The sequence below is a fragment of the Pocillopora damicornis genome, chromosome 8, assembly GCF_964200805.1.
Source record: "Pocillopora damicornis chromosome 8, jaPocDami1.2, whole genome shotgun sequence".
NCBI lineage: Eukaryota > Metazoa > Cnidaria > Anthozoa > Scleractinia > Pocilloporidae > Pocillopora > Pocillopora damicornis.
In genome coordinates this window covers 1,240,523-1,260,808 of record NC_142677.1, presented here as the reverse complement: position 1 = coordinate 1,260,808, position 20,286 = coordinate 1,240,523, and the positions used below count along the sequence as shown (strand labels likewise).

The 20,286-nt window shown below is 36.5% G+C and overlaps 3 protein-coding genes across 5 annotated transcripts; all 3 read left to right on the top strand.

The window, feature by feature from the left end:
* The first annotated feature begins 2,509 nt into the window (after window positions 1-2,509).
* On the top strand, window positions 2,510-4,949 carry LOC113685832 (uncharacterized). Its single transcript, XM_027203394.2, has 5 exons — window positions 2,510-2,668; window positions 3,813-3,851; window positions 4,367-4,408; window positions 4,593-4,698; window positions 4,838-4,949. The coding sequence occupies exons 1-4, from the start codon at window positions 2,581-2,583 to the stop codon at window positions 4,682-4,684; spliced, it is 261 nt and encodes an 86-aa protein (XP_027059195.2). The 5' UTR covers window positions 2,510-2,580; the 3' UTR covers window positions 4,685-4,698; window positions 4,838-4,949.
* A 1,970-nt stretch (window positions 4,950-6,919) lies between these two features.
* LOC113685814 (uncharacterized) lies at window positions 6,920-14,300 on the top strand. 3 transcript variants are annotated; one of them, XR_016179134.1, is made up of 12 exons: window positions 6,920-7,116; window positions 7,970-8,223; window positions 8,727-8,811; window positions 9,217-9,267; window positions 9,572-9,622; window positions 10,331-10,396; window positions 10,877-10,999; window positions 11,606-11,868; window positions 12,295-12,409; window positions 12,505-12,845; window positions 13,058-13,186; window positions 13,333-13,472. XR_016179134.1 is itself a non-coding variant. In XM_089180331.1 (11 exons), exons 1-11 carry the CDS (start codon window positions 7,056-7,058, stop codon window positions 13,519-13,521), a joined length of 1,599 nt encoding a protein of 532 aa, XP_089036457.1. In that variant the 5' UTR covers window positions 6,922-7,055; the 3' UTR covers window positions 13,522-14,300. The 3 variants fall into 3 exon arrangements, 2 of the variants coding, with proteins under 2 accessions (XP_089036457.1, XP_089036458.1); XM_089180331.1 differs by lacking the exon at window positions 13,058-13,186 and having other exon boundaries at window positions 6,922-7,116; window positions 13,333-14,300; XM_089180332.1 differs by lacking the exon at window positions 13,058-13,186 and having other exon boundaries at window positions 6,923-7,116; window positions 8,727-8,805; window positions 13,333-14,300.
* LOC149040861 (uncharacterized) lies at window positions 14,159-18,215 on the top strand. The gene is made up of 3 exons (XM_089214655.1): window positions 14,159-14,167; window positions 15,935-16,084; window positions 16,655-18,215. The coding sequence occupies exons 1-3, from the start codon at window positions 14,159-14,161 to the stop codon at window positions 16,841-16,843; spliced, it is 348 nt and encodes a 115-aa protein (XP_089070781.1). The 3' UTR covers window positions 16,844-18,215.
* Window positions 18,216-20,286: the final 2,071 nt, after the last annotated feature.

Here is a 20,286-nt window from a genome sequence, read left to right as displayed (position 1 = left end):
TTTAATTCCTTAAGAGCCGTGAAAATTTTATTTCAACCTATTTAAATAGTATAAAGCACTCTAAAAGTGCAAAACGAAGTAGTGGGTTACATCTTAGACTCAAATATTAAGGCACTCAATAAAAACAACAACACAGAAACAACGCTATTGCCATCGGCATACATATACATGTACCGAGCTGTAAAAGCAAGTCAGCATAACTAAAATTAGTTACCGCGCTCCTTTGTTAATCTTAGGTGGTCTATATTTATCCATTAATGAAAATCTCCGTACCCTGGAGAGTCACCGAGAAGCCAAATTACGAAAGTTAATGTTTGTCAGTAGCTCCGTTTTACGCAACCCTTAAGAGTACATTAATCTAAAGAATAAATATTCTAGGGCATTGCGTGAGCTTCGATGATCCTGTGGGTTTAAAAGTAATGCATAGCACCAATTGAAAAGAGCTATAGAATCAGCACACTGTTATAAAACACGAACGTGTAAATACAGGTACAAAGGATCTTTTTTTTGGGGGGGGGGAGATCAGATGTTTACTAAATTTCATCAGTAACTGAATCCCTCATGATTTGTTATTTATTCCTTTATTTATTTCTTTAAAAAAAACCTTAAACTGTTGCACAAAGGACAATAATACAAGAAAACTGCAAAGGCATGAAACTAATTTTAATCCCAAATCTACCTATATATCTTGTTTATCTGCCGCAAACAATATTATACACCCTACTTGGGCGTGCGTGATTTCATCGGAATTAAATTTCCGATACAATCTTTCAAAATTACAATATTAGCCTTTCTGTAGGTTAAAGATATCCAGTACTCTATGATGAATATGCAAGAAAGGGCTGAATCTATCACGAATGTGCGAGGAAAAGGAACACATTGTCATGTGAATGATCTGCTGGGATGAAGGAGTTGGAAAAGAATGGATTTTAAAACACTCTTCTTTTCAAAATTTTGAAATGAATCCTTTTATGGAATTTTTTTTCCGTGACACCCTTGCCTACTGTATCAGTTCACATAGTGATATTATCAATAATTATGTTACTAAAAGACAATCACATTTTTTTGTTGTTCCTGTTTCTGTTTTTTTGTTCTTTTTTGTTCTTTTTTGTTCTTGTTCTACCTTAGATGGTAGCTAGGTCATGTTTATAAAACAGAATATCGTAATTATTTTTCGCGAGCCACTGAGCATACAAAGTGTATTAACTAAGGCATCACGTTCCAATACTTAAAGAGATGATAATCTAACATCGACAAAAAATGCTCGTGCATTAGATTGAAACCAAATCGGCACCAAAGACATCATTATTTGCATGCTAAAACTTGCATGTTGGGTGTCCTCTTCTTTCATGAATTGATTTTGCACGTTTCATTCTTTCGGTAGACCTAACCTGATCACAACATGATCCAATTCATTTGCTGAGCACATTAAGAGCAATATAAGGTTTAGAAGCTTAGCCGTATGCATGAATGGGTGTGGAGGCAAAGATGAATCGATATTTTTAAATCTGTCTATGTCAACCATTAAGCCTTCATAAGGATTAGTTAGAATATGACTGACGCGTATTTTGGTATAAATTATGCACATTGTCCACAAATTGAATGTGGAATGTTGTAGATTCAGAAATAATTCAGAAATAAGTAAATGGATGAACTAAAATGAATGCAAAGCAACCCAAAAATTTCAATTTTCCCTGCTTCCAGTTTTCCTGTAATAGATCTCATCTTTGATTATCTCATATAAAAGAAACTGTTTGATTTGGTAACACCTCGCACAATGGCTGTAATGTTACTCCAGGACTCAAATCACTATTGCTATTGCGAGATAGCATTCGGTCCATGTTGTTAAATTCAAGGGCAAACAGTCGCTACAAAAACGAAATTTGGCTGCAATACTCGTTCGATTATGCAGCCTATATCAGTTATATCGGCCAAGAGATGGTGAAGAAAAGTGCTGTTCTGCAAAAACACAAATTTCCCAGTCCCTCTAAGCGAGCATTAATTATGATGCTTTTTGTTTAGATATTCACATGGAACTTTTTTCTTTTCTTTCATCTTATTTTAGTTCGTCGTCTTTTAAATTTTCATTAAAGTATTTTAACTTCATCGTTGGAAAATTTTGATTGTTGCTTCTGGAACTTCTGAATAAGAAAAAGAATTCGTCACTCGATGTGGATATTAAGAGATATTGGCCAAATGAATAACTAAATGACCCCATCAGTTGTTCAATCAGTTAAGAAATTACCTCGGACCTAATTTCTTTTAAGTAATACAATTCACTTCTTTGAACCCCAAAGCAGATGAAACAGCTTCATTAGGAAATTTTACGAATAACTTTATATATTTGAAGTTATGCTCTTCTTATCTCTTTGTGGAACGTGGCCAGATACATCGATAAGATAACTAAAACATGGCTCTTACAGTTGTTCAAATACGGACACAAGGTCAAGAGCATCACCATATCAGGTTTAATTTATTTGCATCATTCAGTTTTAAGAGCCGCTCGGTGTTATATAAAGAAGTTTTTGTAGGGCTTCTGTCCATTGGCGTGCACGAACAAACGTAGACCGAGACAGCAGAATGTATCTGAAACTTGGCTTTCTTCTTGTTTTGTTCTCCATCGTCTTTGCGAAGACCTACTTTGAGAGGGAGGATGGAAAATTAAGAGGTTAGTTTCTATTTCACAGCATGAAACAAATTGTTTTGTCATAATACTTGACCTTTTCTAGTAAATCTAACTTCGACTTGTTACATGTCGTCAGCGAGTGCAACGCCCACAACGATCTCTCCTAAAAGTTTCCGTTGGTTGTTTTACCATTTTAATTTGCACTACTGAGTTTCTTTCCCAGGGCTTTTTCATAACGCTTCGCTGCATTGAAAAAAGTAGCTAATCCCAATGGCAAAACATGCATTGGGATTAATTTTCCGCATCTGTGCAGGAATCAGAAGATAACAAAGACTACAACAATAATAGTAACGATAATAATGATGGCAAACATTTTTTTCAAGTCACCAATATCGTAGGTTTTTGACGCATAAACCATCTTTTGAATGACCTGTTCATGGCTATTTTTGGGAAGATAAGAAGTAAGATGAAAGAAAAAATGGTTGCTGATGCTCCGGCTGGGTTTTAAGATACTTCTCGTTTCATCACATTCTCCGTTTGAGCCAGAGAGCATAAGCTTAATTATAAAAATGGAAAGCATTTATATTCATTTATAATTTGCAAGTGATTGAGACTGGAGGAGACCATTTAAGGGAAACAGTCACGATTTACGCCAGGGGGAACGCGGGGGACCGTCTTATTTTGTAGGGGATCACATGCTTTTCAGGGAGAACGGACGAGGTCAATCTTCGCCAACACAATATAAAGGGAGTGCCAAAGGAAATTGACTGCCGATGAACCGCCAATGAAAGGAGATCAGAATAATATTACAGAGCCTTATAAGGGGATTAGGTAAATGGGTTATATTGACACAAACAAAATCCTCCAATAAATATCGACCCCTTACAAAATGGAATTCGTCCGTATAGTTGCTAGAAATCTATTGTTGCTGATGATATGTATTGTTGTTGTACTATTACTGAGTAACGTGATTATAGTGTTAAATATTGTGTTGTCAATGATGTGGCATTTTACGATTGGACATACAACGAATAAACGTGCACATGGACTTCAAGTAAAAGTTAATGAATGACCCGCTTAATTTTTATGAACTTGAAACTTTATCTAAAACATGATTTTGTGAGTTTTCTGCCTTTTTTAATTCTGATTAATTGTTCATAATCATCAATTTTTTCCCCATTGGAAGATCCGGAAGAGGAACTCAGAGATAACTTCATAAAAACTGGTAAGAATCAACATAATTTTTATTACTAAGAAAATTTTGCAATTTTACTTTGTTGAGATTTCTCTGATCTGTCACGAATAACAAACAAGTTAGACCTCCCCCCCTCCCAGAAAAAAAATATATATAAGGGTGCACTAAATTCCACGACGGACCCCTTTTAAAATAAATTCTGTGTAAAGTAATACTGCATTCACATCATCAGAAATAGTACTGATAAAGTGTGTTTTCCATAGCTTCAAGTAGTCACTAACTTTTTTCTTTAGATTGGTTAACTGTGAACTCAACAAACGTCGCTTTAAGAAGCTTCTTTGAAGAGAAAAGTTTTCATTGGGTTTAAAACATACTCAAGCTTTAGTGGATATAGCTGAACGGATGGTTAATTTAAGTTTCACAATCCGTTTTTAGTCTCAGGCAAACACAACTACTCCATCACCGCCTCTCCATCTTTCCACTCCTCGTCCCGAAACATGAAATATTATCTTTACAAACAGATGTTTTATGACTTTTTCCTCTAGAATTGGAAGACCCGGGGCGATATAGATATAGATATCGAGCTCGTAAGTAAAGTGTAAAGGCAGATTAAATTGCATGCATCTGCTCTGTTTTCCTTTTTATTTCCACTTTTGTTTGCTTTTTTTTTTTTTTTTTTGCTTTTGTTTGTTTGTTTTTGCTTATGTTCTTTTTTGCTTCGTTTAATTTGTTTTGATTCATTCGTTTTCTTTCTTTCGAAAATCTTTTCAGGACGTCTCGGTTGTTTCAAAGGCAAACGCAAAATATGTAGCAGATACTATACAGATAACAATACATTGAGGTGGTCCTGCAGATGTGTATAAATATGGATTTGAAGGTATAAATATGGATTTGAAAGAACAAATATGATTTAAAGAATTTGGAACTGATTTGGGGAAAGTGAACCTATAAATATAAGTCTATTAAGCACAATTGTCTTTATCTAAGCTCACAGAACTCCTTTTGTTCATTTCTAGGGATACTCGGAACGCAGGTACTTAACAGAACGAGTCGAAGAAAAGCCAATTGGGGAATAATTAAAGATCAACTTATGAATGAAACAATAAACGAACGAGTCGATCAACTGAATTGTTGTGGATAAATGATTCTTGAAAATAAAAGAAACTAACCAGTGGCTAACAAGTGTTCGAAAATGTATGGTACAGACCCACTGCAACATAGAATCTATCTGTTTATTGTTACAAAAAAGGAAAAATGTTGTTAGCGGTGACGTCATCTATGCGTCTGTCCTCTTTTATAACATATATAGGAACCAATCAAAACCATTCAACTCATTATATAACATTTCAATATATCGCCCTGTGGTGGACGTCTCCGTGGACTTTTCGTCAATGAAACGATATCAAACAACGGGTTTGTTTTGTTTTGTTTTGTTTTTTTACATTATACGCGTTATCAGGAAGATTTTCCGCCTTGCAAAACAATAAAGCGAGATGCAATGACGACTGCCTTATTAGACGGTAGCTTGAAAACAGTGACGAAAAACAGACAAGAACAAAAGCAGAAATGATGCAGAAATGATGCGTAGCAAACTGCATAGGTAAGAAAACATTCCCAAAATTTCAAACGATATAAAAAAAAGCACGTCACCAGTTACCACTTTTTCCTTCTCAAACTTGGATCTAAGAATTCATAAACGCACTGGGCAGCGGTAAGTACCCAGTTGAGTACAATTAAAACGATCATGGCAGAACCTAACGTTGACCACTCTATCAATGCGTGGGTTTTGGCATTTTTCCACTTATTCCATGCAGTCTAGGAAAGCAGATAGCACATGCTAGATGTTGAATAAAGAATAATCGAAACTACTTTCACTAAATTTTTTTTTATAAATATTTCTCTCTAATAACACGAAAAATGAAGAAAATTTTGTATATTTACCACGATTATTTTAGATTTTGGTAAGAAATACTCTGAACGACAGTATGTACCCATAGACAACAAATTCGCGTATCGGGCAACACACAAACCAATCATAACTTGCGTCATATGTCAAGTTGAAATTTGAGGCAAGCCTCAGCACCGGGTGAAAAGAACCATTCAGCTTCGAGTCCTGGTAAATCTGACAGAAAAATACCGAAATGCTTAAAATATGAGAATCCTTAAAAAAAGATTTTAAAGAGGAGGAGTTATTGTGCTGCCTCTAAGAGTCCCTCCTTATTGAGAATATAACTCTTTTTCCTAATAAAGTAGTTGAGTTTGTAGGATTGTTGTGTTCTTTCTGTCGATTAAATTGCACCGTAACAATATAAAACGCATTAAGAAAAAGACGCACGCCACTGCCTATAGAAAACTGGCTGTTTTGGAAACCTCAGAATAATTAGACTCTGCAACGTTTCAAAATTATCGTTTCTAGATGGATTTGTCCTTTCTCCAGTACATCCTCATCATAAAATAGACCATACTGCCTGCCAACACAGTTTGCAGCATAGCAGTAAAGTATAACCTGTACGAGACAAATGTAAATAAAACATAAGAACTCCATTGTAGACACGTTTATGCCTTTCGGCTTTGTTTATTTAAGTTTGAGCTGTTATACACCGCGTCTTTTGTGAAGAATTGTTTTTTTTTGCCATCACAGATTAAGACTGACAAGTACTTGTAATAGAGATATCTGCTATGAGAGCGAAATGGTACGAATTCCTATAAGGACAGATTTACTAAGCGCGACTTTATTGTAACCTGCTATTTTCATTTAATTTTTATTCATGATCAAAGTGAAACCATTGCAATATTTAATCTTTTAGTAGTTGTCATCTTTTTCGTCATGTTTGCAAACCACGTGGTAAAACTCATGCGCTAAAAGCAAATTAGATCAAATTCGATTTGGGGAAAACCTCCTGATATATCGCACAAAAGAGCGAAGAGCTCCAACAGGGATTTCACGGGAGAGACCATTTCTTATTTATAGCCAGTGCCAAGGCAATACAATTTTTATATTCATATTTCAATAAACTAAATCAAAAATTAAATGTTGTAACACATATTGCATATTAAGAGGACACCACCATCTTATTAATCTATTGTGTATGGTAGTTTGTCACTATAGCAGCGTTTTTTCATTGGTAAATGAAAATGCAATTTGATACAAAGAAAAAGTGTTTTAAAACAAAGTCTTTGAATTAAGCAGGTAGAATTGTTCTCAAGACTGGTCGACGTGCTTTCTTTCTCAAGATGTGTCGCCTCATTTTTATTCTACAGCTATACTTTTGCATAAAGACTGTAGCTCAAGACGGTATGATGCGCTTCAAATATTTAACCAACTTTTGTGTTGAGTCGAAATACAGCTTAAATTCGTATTTATACACGTTAGGTAATCGGAGTTTTAGGAGTTGTTTTCGCAGAGAACCCGGCTTTAATCATGGGAAATGTTTGACATCAGTTAGGGATTATCTTTGAACAGATATTTTAAGACTGAATATCATCGCTGTGGAAGCAGAGATCGTCAACAGAAGATAATCTATGATGACGCACGTGTCCTTTCCACAAACAAGAACTTTTACTCGTTTCAGGAAAAGAAACTCATAACTTAACTGCCCTTAGTTTTAACAGTTGCAGTCACATATCAAGCTACTACCACTTCTACTTTCTTTTTCTTGCTTTTACGCTTTCATTATTTTCTTGATATTGAGAGTATACACATTGCTTCTTCAGTTAAAAATCATGTAGAGAATGCATTTGGGTTTTTTTTTTGTATATGTGTGTGTGTGTGTGTGTGTTTGAGAAGAAAAAATTTAACCGACAATAGCTGAACATCATCTTAGTTTGCAAAAGATGTTAAGTTTGAAATTGCGACGGTCAATCTTCAAAAGTATTGATTAGCGTGAGATAAAAATGTAATGAACATGTGCCCCGATTTTATATACTTCCACAGCTTGAAAGAGCCACTACAAATAACTTAATTTTTGGCTATTGTTTGTGTATTTTTTAATTTTTCTTAATCTATGTTTTGTTTATATAGATATATTACTAGTTTGGTTTGTTTTGCTTTCTTTTGCTATGATTTGTTCTGTTTTGTTTTTTTTTTTTTTTATTTTTCATGAAAATAAGGGGGTGTGAAAAATATCAAAATTCGCGAATCTTTGCAGGTGATTGTCGTATTCTGGAATTTAAGCCGGATTTGAAAGATTTTTCTTTGCAAGGTTTCGTTATCAAGAGCTTCGAGGTACAAAGAGAAAGCGACTGTAAAGCGAGGTGCTTTCAGGAACACAACTGTGTTTCTCTCAATATTGGTCCCTCGGGAAACAATGGAGCTTATTTGTGTGAACTGAGTGATTCTGATCATGAGATGCACTCTGAGGCGCTCAAGCCAAAAGATGGCTTCACCTATCACTCGACTGAGGTTAGTTTCACAAGCAAGATGGGAAATAATTCTTCCAGCCTTATTTTGCATAGAAAATTTATTGAACGCGTTCGATATGATATAATGGAATCAATATATAGCGCGTTTGCTATCATTATTCATGTAATATATATATATATATATATATATGTGTGTGTGTTTTTTTCTCATATTTTTCACTTTAGCATAAACTTCTTTCTATCCATTCGTATGCATCGTATCGTATGTAGCTTGCCGGACTTTAGAGCACTTTACAGGTCATGTAAGGAAATTTGCGAAGCTCAGCGTAAGACCTCAGTAATTTGTTATGACAAATGGAGCAAACACATGACAAACAAGTACTTCGAATTCGAACAAAGCAGTGGTCATCGCAGGTTAGCTAAGATCTAAGCGATTGCAGAGTAGAAACCTGTGGGGGAAAAAAAATCAGGCTTAGACGGGATTCGAGCCTATTCCTCCCAGAAACTGATTGGTTGCTGCATGGTTGTATTTTAAATTTTTAGAACGCTTGTGTGAAGAATCCCTGCCTTCTTCATCAGTATTGTCAAAATGGCTTCACGGATAAAGGCTACCGGTGTGTAGGTAAAGGTAACATGACTCAGCTATTCTTAATCCAGTAAAAGGTGGACGGTAAGGCTGCCGAAGCAGAGCACTTAACGATTTATTTTTGGCAAAAGATGGCGGAAATGTTAAAACGAAATAGAGGAAGCTTGTGCTTGATAACATTGCATCCTACATAAAAAACACGTTGAATAACAACAATATCGATAGAGAATATAAAGAGCTTTTTTGTATCGAGTGTTACGGAAAAGCAGTCTAGGAATATTTTTTCTTCAATTGCCATTTTTATCTACCTTTGCCTTAGATTTAATTTTTTTTTTTCGGTGACATGCTCGGTTAAAAACATTTTCATGAAAATAATAATCATAATAATAATGATAAAGAAGTTTCCTCCAACAGGTTCACCAGTTATTCCTCATTCTTTTTTTCCAGAGTTGCCCAATTCAACTCCAAATGAGCCAAAAACCTCTACAAACCCTATTGGTAATAGAACTAACTGTTTTCTATATCTTTGTTATTTTACTGAATGTGAAACTTATTTCTCCTCGGGATGTTTCAATTTAGTGGCATTCAATAGATAAAGCAAATACGGGCGACGTTGTCGCCTGAAAAGGATTGGGAATAAATATAAAAATGGTTATGTTTCATAATGGAACTGACAACATCAAGATGCAACTATAGTATTCATAGCAAGGGCGTATTTATCACGATAAATAAACGAAATAATTTGTTACGAAATCAAGCGACTTCTTTCTTTCTTTTTCTTTCTTTCTTTTTTTTTTTCTAGAGTTGCCCAGTACAACTCCACATAAGGCAGATACCTCCACGAAAATGAACGGTAATACAGATTCTCTGTCAATAAATATTTAAGCAAATATTTTGAATTGCATGTAGCCTCGCTTTTCCGCATAAAAAAAATCGATCAATTTTCATTTCCCCCGAAGAAGTCCCAATGCCCTCCATAAAACATTTACAAGCTGCCTGTTGTAAAAATAACCACATTTATCATGTCACTTGTATCATAACACTTTTGTCGCTCCTTTTGTTAAAGAATGAATTGACAGCATGCAGCAATTAACAACCAGCAGATTACGAACTCCAGATTTCTATTGCTTGATAGTTGACGAGAAATAAAGACCCAACTAAGCTGCCGGCTTGTTTGACACTTTGTTTACTCAATCAGTCGAATTATGTATCACCAATGTATTATTTTCCTTTCATCTAGAAACTCCAAGTCCAAATTTCTATTTGAGCAACCGGTTATATTTAACCCTTCCAGTTTGAAGCCAGACAATTTGAAGGAGATATTTTCAATTCACCCTTTGCTGCTTATTCCTTTTAAAGTCTTCCAGTTCGCTTGAAACCCTGCCAAAAACTATCTCCACGAAGCCAACTGGTAATACCATCAAAGTTCTCTTGCACACACTGAAAAATAATGAACTCTCAATCCCACTTTTGTTTCTTCTGTCTTTTTATTTGTCAATCTATTCCTTCCTTTGTTTCTTTTACTTTATTTTCTCTCATTGACTTTTTTTTTTTTGTCCAGTGTTACCACCAACGGTATCAAGTACTGCTGCTTCGCCTACCATATTCGTTGGTAAATTAAAAACAGGTATTACATTTTTTGTCAATGTTGCTCATAAAAATTGAATTTAGGATGAATGCACCTTGCACCAACAGTGTAGTATTGCCTCTTTGGGCTGTTTTGTGGGTCTGCATGTGGGTCTCACTATAGTCAAGCCTCCTCTTATGCGTAGAAAATTAATCCTAAAATGGACATTTTTCGGTCCTTTTTTGTTAAAAAAGAAAGAGATGCAGGACCCCCTTGCAATACCATATATTGGGAGGTGGGTTTTGAGAAATTTGAGTTAGTCACGATAGAATTTACCTGATCACCCCTGAAGGCTCTGCTATAGTCTTAAGATTCCCCCCCCCCTGCCCATTAGCAATTTATTGGCAGTTAACTGACTTATCCTCACTCCGCTTCCCTGAAAAACATGTAGTTCCCCCAAAAATGATCCCACACCCCCACTTACCCCCCACCTCCTCCCTAGCGATAAATGTTTCCTGACCTGACGACTTTCCTTTGAAGATATGAACCGGTGCACTAATGACAGCAAAGTATGTGGTGTGAATGCGAGGTGCATAAAGACTGATCACTCTTATGGCTGCACCTGCAAAGAAGGAGTCACGAGAGCTGGAGGGTTTTGTTCAGGTAAATTGATTCTAAAGCATCAAAAATGTGCTTCAAATGCCACCAAATGGTTACTTACTTCTTTGAAAAACTAGAAGATAATGGATTAGAATAAGAAGTACGAGGGACTTAAAGTAAAATCAATTTTTGACGTAAACATAGAGAATTTGAAGGGGAAAAATTCTTGATTTCGCTATATTTGGCAAATGGCGAAGATGCTTGCTGATAAGTGGGTAGAAATGCTTTTTAAGTTTTCTTTTGTCTTAGAATTAATTTGCTTATCTTACATTTTCTAAATTATTGTCAGATGACAAAATATTACTAGATCTGCGTCAGATCATATTCATATTAATAGAACGATTTTAACTGTTTATAGAAGACAATAGTCTGACGAAATATCACTACATTTACGTCTCTACAAAACATCTCCACGCAACGAACAAAAAAAAAAACACCTACAACTAGACAAAATAAAAACGTTATCTACCAAGATCGATTCTTAAAGAGAAAAGTTGTGCCCTCTGGTGCTCGAGGCTTGGGATATAGTTCTATCTAGGACGACCTTCCCCTTGACAAGTGACACATATTCCACTGTGAATATAAACCAGATATTCAATGCTTAAACAGATGACGAATGTCGCACCATTATTTTCCAAACACCAATACACAACAAAGTCATAGAGGGCAATGTCATCAGAACTGAAGAGGTTTCACATCAGGGGAGCTGTAATGAAATGTGTTATATGGAACCTAGCTGTGTGTCCATGAACTTTGGACCCAAGGTGGGAGGAAACTTCACCTGCGAATTGAATCAGGATCATTCTTCGGAGGGAGACCAAAGCCCGCCTGTTCCACAAAGTAAAAATGGTCACATTTATCTCGCTATTGAGGTAAGATGGGCGATTTCTTAGTCAGCTTTTTCCTTCTTTTAAAGTGAGTAAGTTTCTCAATAAACTGTGGTGCTGTGTCGGTGGAGGAGGAGGCCTGGTAATACAAGATAAATTTCCCTCTAGAGCTGACGGTTGTAGCGTAAGTACATCGTGAGAGCAAAGGGCAAAAAATTCACACATTTGCAATGCTTTTACGAAAGACTAACGCTCCTAAACATCAGCATTAACAACAGATTATCCAGTAATTCCCATCTAAAATTACTCGCGCAAGGGATTAGGAGAAAAGGATTATAACGGTTTTCTATCGGGTACGATGATTCGAAGGCATATGCTTGGTATTGGTATGATTTGACTCTTTAAGAATTTCGAAAGTCCAAGGATGATAACAAAATAATTAAAGGGATAATCCATTTTGTCTTCAAACAGAATCCCTGCAGCAGCAATCCATGTTCAAACAATGGCACGTGTCAAGCTGGATACACTGATAAAGGGTTTCGCTGCAAATGTCCTTCAGGGTTCACTGGAGCACACTGCAATAAAGGTAGATACAGAACTGTAAAGGGGAATTTATGATATCGAATGATAGTCGTAGAGTATTCTGAGGGATAAAAATTTCCTCTTTTTCTTTCTCACCAGCTTGCAGCTTTGACTTTGAAGATGGAATCGGTGGATGGGAAATGACAGGCGCAGCTTTCATTCACCAACCAACATTTGGTGACAATCCAGCAGCACGCAACAGAGAAAGCGCCCAGCAGCAAGGGGACTGGTGGATAGGGGGGGTGGAGTATCGACCCAGTGAGAGCGATACCGCAGGACGGCACAACCCAGCAGGATGGCAGAAATCAGCTCGTGGCGATCTTCTCCAGGGAACTCTCATTTCTCCTTGTTTCCGTATCGTTGGCAGAGATATCTCGTTTCTCATCGGTGGAGGATGTTCCATCAGTGATATTCGTGCGGAGCTTATTGTCGACAACCAGGTGAGATTACTTACTTTGACCATCATGTTTCATTTGATTCTTTTGAAACAGCCTGGGTAGATTTTTTAAATAATCAGAGATTTGGCCTTTCAAAATTGCGAAACCATTTTGAGCTTCGTGATATCCATGAGATTTGTTTAGGTTTGCAAGACACTATTTGAAAGGAAAAACTATATGTTAAAAAATGAAAAGCCAAACGTTTTCGACATTAGATCATCATCAGGATAAATGATGGTTTCCGTGAAAATAACTCATTCTGAGTTTCCTCAAGAGAGGCTCCACGAGGGAACCGAGCTCGCGTCTGGCGCACATTGAACATTGCAATCAGCACATTCAATACGGTAATGTCTTGATTTCATTGATGTCTTGATTCTAATAATAGGTTGCTCTTAATTTGAATAAATGTATGATACGGTCATGACAGTTATATCAGTATTCATCGAAACAAAGGTTTAAAACTGTTTGCTATGTTTGTGGTTACATGCAGGTTGTCAGAAATGAGACAGGCAACTGTTCCGAGACAATGTACCGTAAGAGCTGGGATGTAAAAGAATTCATCGGACAATACGCGCAAGTCAGACTAGTTGATAAGAGATCTGGTGGTTGGGGTCACATTAATTTTGATGACCTTAAAGGAGATATCATTTGTCCTCACCATTTAGGGGAAAACAACTGAAGGGAAAGTAAGGGCACAAAGGATAAGCGTTTTTCAGGTTTTTGCAGATAGTCACCTTGTGACTATACAGTAAGGTTTAACAGCTTTTGATGTTGCATGCTTCTTTTGAGGAGCACTTGCTTTGTGTTAGCATCGATAGGCACACTCACTCTGTTTATAGCAACAGTAGAAAAGTATTATAAAACAATTTTATGCGCGTGGCAAACAATGTTACACATATCATCCACTTATTATAGTGTATTACCGCGACATTTTTAAAAAATGAAAGTCTTTTGCTGTAGATGCTAGCAATCATATCTTAGAATGCTTCTTTTTTGTTGCTGAAATATCTGTTGAAGCTATGAATACTCAATATATTCTCTTTGAAAAGTCCATAGCTGTAAAAACTCCCGGTAGATTTTGTTCAGGATTATAGATTGAAGTAATTCGAGTAAGCTTCCAAAGGCGGTTTTTCAAAATTGCCAAACTTATACTACATTTTTTAAGTGCAATCCATTGCAATCAGCACACGCACCATATAAGAACTGATTGCGACACACAAAATTCCTTTCAATACATTTATGCTACCTACGTCAGTGTCGATGGAAACAAGGGTATAAAATTTTTTGTGCTTGTCATTACGTTAAGGTTGTCAGAAATGAGACAGGTAACTGTTCGGAGACTATGTACCGTTAGAGCTGGAACGTAGAAGAGTTCATTGGTCGACACGTCCAAGTCACACTAGTTATGTTAATGTAGCATGTATTGGGTAGCATTTTGCATTAATAAAACGAGGTTATTCATTTGTTCTTAGTCTTGGAAACCTCGCAAGATCTTGTATCGGACCATTTTGATTTTTTGCATTTTGTTACTTTTACCTTCCTCTCTGTTGCACTCAGTTCAACCAATGAATTCTTGTACAGCTGTGAGTCTCTTCCTTGTAAGCAAAACTCTTGGATCAAAGTTGCTAAATTGTAAATACTAGAATTTTAAATGTTTCGATGGGACGAGAGCCTACTTCCAGTTAGTAATATCTTACGAAACGTGATTTTAGCTCATACTGGCGGGAGTCAAAAAAACCTGACATAAGTGTTACAGAGAAGCACAATTCCGAAATAAAGAGAAAAAAAATTGTTTGGTCTACAGAGTTGGAAACAAACTGTCATTTGGGTAATGAAGTTGATTCGATTAAAACGTCTCCAAAAGTTCACATAATCGAGAGAACTCTATTACATTTTCTTGTTTGCCTCCTTGGAAGCGTTCATATTTGGGTCTTGTAGTTCTTAATATTCGGTAAGTTATACCGTAGCATATTGTAAGAACTGATCACTTATCCCCTGAAAAGCTATCAGTACTTCATTATATATTAGCCTTCCAAATTTTCACAAATGAAAAGATATTTAATTCTATCTTTTTAGCGCAAGTATCATTTTAGAATGTGTACATCACAGTTTGGTCAATCGATTTTAACCATGGAAATACAACATTGTAATTTTCATTTTAAATCTTAGTGAGGAATATTTACTTGAAACGTGCATGCACAGAGTGTGCTATGAGTGAGGCAATTAGAATACAGAAACTTTATTCCTAATAAAAATACACTCCAAAACATCGAAACTTAGGACTTGTATTCTTCTGTTTCATAATTTCATCCCTTTACAATGAATTTTTTCCAAACCTCACTCCATTGATAGCTTTGCTTCGGAATTGGAAAAAATACAATAAAACGATGGGTAAACCAAATGATGTCTTCGTGACCTGGACCATGTAAAGACATTTTTTAGCGTCCGTTTTTTTATGTCGTCTTAAAAGAAGAAAGACCCGCCATTACACTATATATAAGCTCAAGTCGTTCTGTCAAGTGAGTTATAATATACGTGAAAAAGTTACGCGCTTCTGATTGGCTAAAGAGGAGTCCAATTTTTTTTTTTATGTAAACCGGAGCAACGTTGTAAAACGTGTGCAAATTACAAACAGAGCGCGCACTATCCAAATTTCGTCTGCTTGATTTTTTTAAATGCATTTTTGAATTATATAAGCAGGCGGGAATTTTTAACAACACGAGAAAAGTGCGGAGGAGCACGAGCCGAAGGCTAGAGCCTCTCGCACTTCTCGAGTGCTTATATAACTCAACAATGCTTTAGGAGTTTTTTTTTATTTCTTTTAAAAGAATGCCTCGTGAATTGCGCGCGCTCGTACCGATGACGTAGGTTGCGTGCATATTAGAGTGTTTTAGCAAGAGGACGGGAACGTCATTTCAGAACGGGAAAGCGCGCGGATAGTCTGGACACGACTCTATTTAGACATCCGGTGTTGGCGTTGCCGTTCTCCCCAACAAGTTCAGGACGTCATTACCCTGGTTTTCCCGTCGCGATCAAAACGTTGGGATTTGCGTAAATTTTGCGCTTATAAACGAGATAATGCTGTTTGAAAGAAAGGATGGCAGCACCCAGCTGATGCCGACCCACCCCAAGGAACTCTCATTTCTCCTTGTTTCCGTATAGTTGGCAGAGATATCTCGTTTCTCATCGGTGGAGGATGTACCATAAGTGATATTCGTGCGGAACTTATTGTCAAAACCCAGGTGAGATTATCACTTTGACCATTATGTTTCCTTTGATTCTTTTGAAACAACCTGGGTAGATTTATAAACGTATCAGATATTTGGTCTTTCAAAATTGCGAAACTATTTTAAGGTTCGTGATATCCATGAGATTCGTTTCGGTTTACAATAAGCTATTTACAAGGAAAAAACATATTTAAAAAAAAAGCCAAATGTTTTCGACTCTTGGTCATCATCAGAGTAAATGATTGTGACCCTAAAAACGATCTATAGCTAGTGCCGAAAACGTCTGGTTTTTACTTTTTAAATATATTTTTGCCTTTTCGATGGCTCATTTTGAATTTCCTCGAGAGAGGTTCCAAGAGGGAACCAACCTCGCGCCTGGCACATTTTAGTTGTCTTTGGTTGTCTTTAGTTGAAACAAATGTTATTTTTTTTCTTTGGTGCAAAGCTATCAGCACATTTAATGCCATAATATATTGTTTCAATAAAAAAGCGTCTGCTCCTTATTTGAAATAATCATTATAAATATGTCGGCATTCATCAAAACAAAGGTTTAAAACTGTTTGATATGTTTGCTGTTACATATAGGTTGTCAGAACAGAAACAGGCAGTTGTAGCGAGACAATGTACCGTAAGAGCTGGGACGTAAAAGAATTCATCGGTCAATACGCCCAAGTCAGACTAGTTGATGAGAGAGATTGTTGTTGGGGTCACATCCACTTTGATGACCTGAAGGGAGATATTATTTGTCCTCACAATTCAGACGAAAACAACTGAAGGGAAAGTAACGGCACAAAGGATAAGCGTTTTTCAGGTTTTTACAGATAGTTGCCTTGTGACTGTACAGTAAGGTTTCATAGCTTTTGATATAGTATTGTTCTTTAGAACTTGCTTCGTGCTTGCTTAGATAGGCACACTCACTCTTTTTATAGGAACAGTAGAAAAGTGTCATGAAACAATTTTATGAGCGTGGCAAAAGATGCTATAATCATGACATCTACTTGTTACATTGGATTACCGCAACAAAATGCTTTAGATGCTAGAAATCATATTGCATTAGAATGCTTCCTTTTTTCTTGATATTTCTGTTGAAGGTCTTTTTGAACACTCAATATTCACTTTGAAAAATACAAGCTGTAAAAATTCCTACTGTTTTTGTTCAGGATTACATTTTCGAGTAGGTTTCCAAAACAGACTTTAAATTGTGCAATAGTTTTCCCTAGTTAAAAAAAAATAGTATCGAAGTTGCAGGAATCAAGTTATTGAAACAGCCAAGGTAGATAAATAAACGTATTTGAGATTTGGTTTTCCAAAATTGCCAAACTTACACTGCATTTCAGTAAGTGCAATCCATTGCAATTAGCACACGCAATGCCATATTATTACTGTTTGTAACTCAAAACATTCCTTTCAATACAGTCATGCTACCTATGTCAGCATTGATCGAAACAGGGGTATAAAGGTTTTTGTGTTTATTACGTTAAGGTTGTCAGAAATGAGACAGGTAACTGTTCGTAAGCTATGTACCGTAAGAGCTGGAACGTAGAAGAGTTCATTGGTCAACATGCCTAGCTCAGACCAGTTGATAAGAGATCTGCCTCATTTGAACTTTTAAGCACTTCCTCCAACTTTTTGAAAATGTTTCCTAAAACGGTTTGGGGGGGGGGGGCAGTGGGTAGTCAGATTGTGCGAACTAGGCTCCAAGTCCTTTAAGCACTTAGTATTTGTATGTAAAGAAGTTATTAGTATTAATATCATTCTGTTTATATGCAATTTAGTAGAGCCAGCAAGTTGTGCACCAGGTGAAATAGCGAAGTGTTCCAACATATCAAATTCATCTGCCACTTAAAAGATGAGACGGATTCGCTGACTGTAAGATATCTTGAAAACTGCAAAGGCAGAGATGAACTGGCTATGATATCGTGACAGATTTATGGATGAGCAGATAACTTTTATCTGAGTGTAAGGTGATAAGTGTAGTGTTGTTTATAATGCTATACTAGCCACAGGCGGCCTAAGCTCCAGCTGTCAGATGATCATCTTGCGAAATTATTTATGGTAAAATTATAAGAGTTTGTATGGGAATATTTACGACCGCTCTAAAAATAAACAAAATAAGTCAAATTCAATAAAAATACCTCACCTTACTTCTACAGGGCATTGCTTGCTATCTGACCGCTTACTAGGTTGAAGGGAACCCATGTAGCGAGTTATCCATTTCGAAGTTTTTTAGTTACATAAGAAAAGCCTAAGGCTGCACACTCCAGTCTGAACGCCCGATCCGAGAAGCGAGAACTCCAAGCTCAAATGACCGGTGGCCACAAATCCAAAGCAGCATCCAAGCACATATATTGTAGTTTCATTTCAACTCACTACAAATTCAATCTCCCAGTTAAACCGTCGCTAAGCCGCAGTTTGCTTAAAGAATTTCCAGTTTTGGCGTTTCTAGTGGCCCGCGTACACATTCACCTTGACACACGACCATTGAAACTGACGACAACACCCGTGGTTCTAAAACTATTTGCTCATGCCAAATGAGGGTGTACAGGAGTTTCTGATTGGTTATTTACTATTATAGAGAGAGGTAAAGGCTGGAGCACTTCTTATTAAACATTTTTACCAGTGCAGCCTTTGAATTAAGCGTTCAGGACAGATTTATTATGCGCGTCTCGCGATGATTTTATTGTATCCTACCAATTGCATTTATAGTGAACCTCTGCTTTACGACCACCTCGTTAATATGACCACCTTATTATTGCAACTACTATTTTACGGCCCGGCAAAATGTGCATACATTTTCTTATAAAAAACACCCCGTTAATGCGACCAACGACCACTTTTTTAATTCCCAACGTGCATATTTATTTTGTTTTTAACCTCGTCAATACGACCACTAATACGGATAAGCGGCAACAGAAAAGGATTTCAGCGATTATGATGATAACGGCGTTCAAGGGCCTGTTTTACTACCGAAACTGGGATCTTATGGACAGGCGCTAGCTAGTTTGGAGGATATTCTGTGTTTTTTCAGTCTGAGGGAAACTCTAAAACATCAAATGAACTCGCGAAAGTGATTAGTCAGGTGCAGATTTTTTACCAAATCATCTTCATAAATGAAACTGAAGCCCGCTCCATGCACGTCATCTTGGTTTTGTAAATACGTGCGGCAGTTCGTTCCCGTTTGTTTGGTTTCAGTCGCTCATGTTTAAATGGTTCTGTTTTAATTTAAGTATATTTTATTATTGAAATGCAATGTAAATTCTTGAGAACAGTTGTTTGAAGGTGAAACTTTGATACGCTTGGAATACAAGTCATCATCAACACGCCGGCTATAAAAAATGACCCTACCCTGGCAATACGACCACCCCGTTAATACGACCACTTTATTTTGGCCCGTTGTTGGTGGTATTAACAGGGTTCTACTGTAATTGTTACTCATGATCAAAGTAAAACCATTGTAATATTTAATTTTTAGTAGTTGGTATCTTCTTTGTCATATATATAAACTATATGCTATGAAGCGAATTTGACCGTAGAGGTCAAATTAGATTTGGGCAAAACCTACTGAGAGAGCGAAGAGCTCCTGCTGGATTCCACGGGAGAAATCATTTCTTTTTTATAGGCAGTGCCAAGGCATAACAATTTTTCTATTCAGATCTCAACAAACTATATCAGAAGTAAATGATATAACATATACTGCATATTTAGAGGAGACCACGATCTTATCAATCTATTGTGTCTGATAGTTTGTCGCTATAAAAGCTTTTTTTTTTTCATTATTAGTTGAAATGCAATTTGATATAAAGAAACATGCTTTCAAAGCAAAGCCATTGAATGAAGCAGATATAGTTGTTCTCGAGACTGGTACACTGTTTCCCTTCTCAAGATGTCTCGCTTCATTTTTGTTCTGTGTGGCTCAAGACGGTATGATATGCTTTGGATGTTCAACAGACATTGTGTGTTGAGTCGAAGACGGTCCAAACTGGTGTCTGTGCATGTTGCGTAATCGGGGTTTTAGGGATGTCTTAAAGCAAGGAGAGCCACTTGCTCCCATAGACCACATTGCTACCGTCTGCTGTGCCTTACCTAATTTATCAGACTCAATTGTAAGCTGATGATGATTTATACAGTCTATATAAATATATGTATAGATATGACTTTGAATTATCTTTTAAAAATATTTTCATATTAATCAATTTTTGATGTTATTTTTATTATAC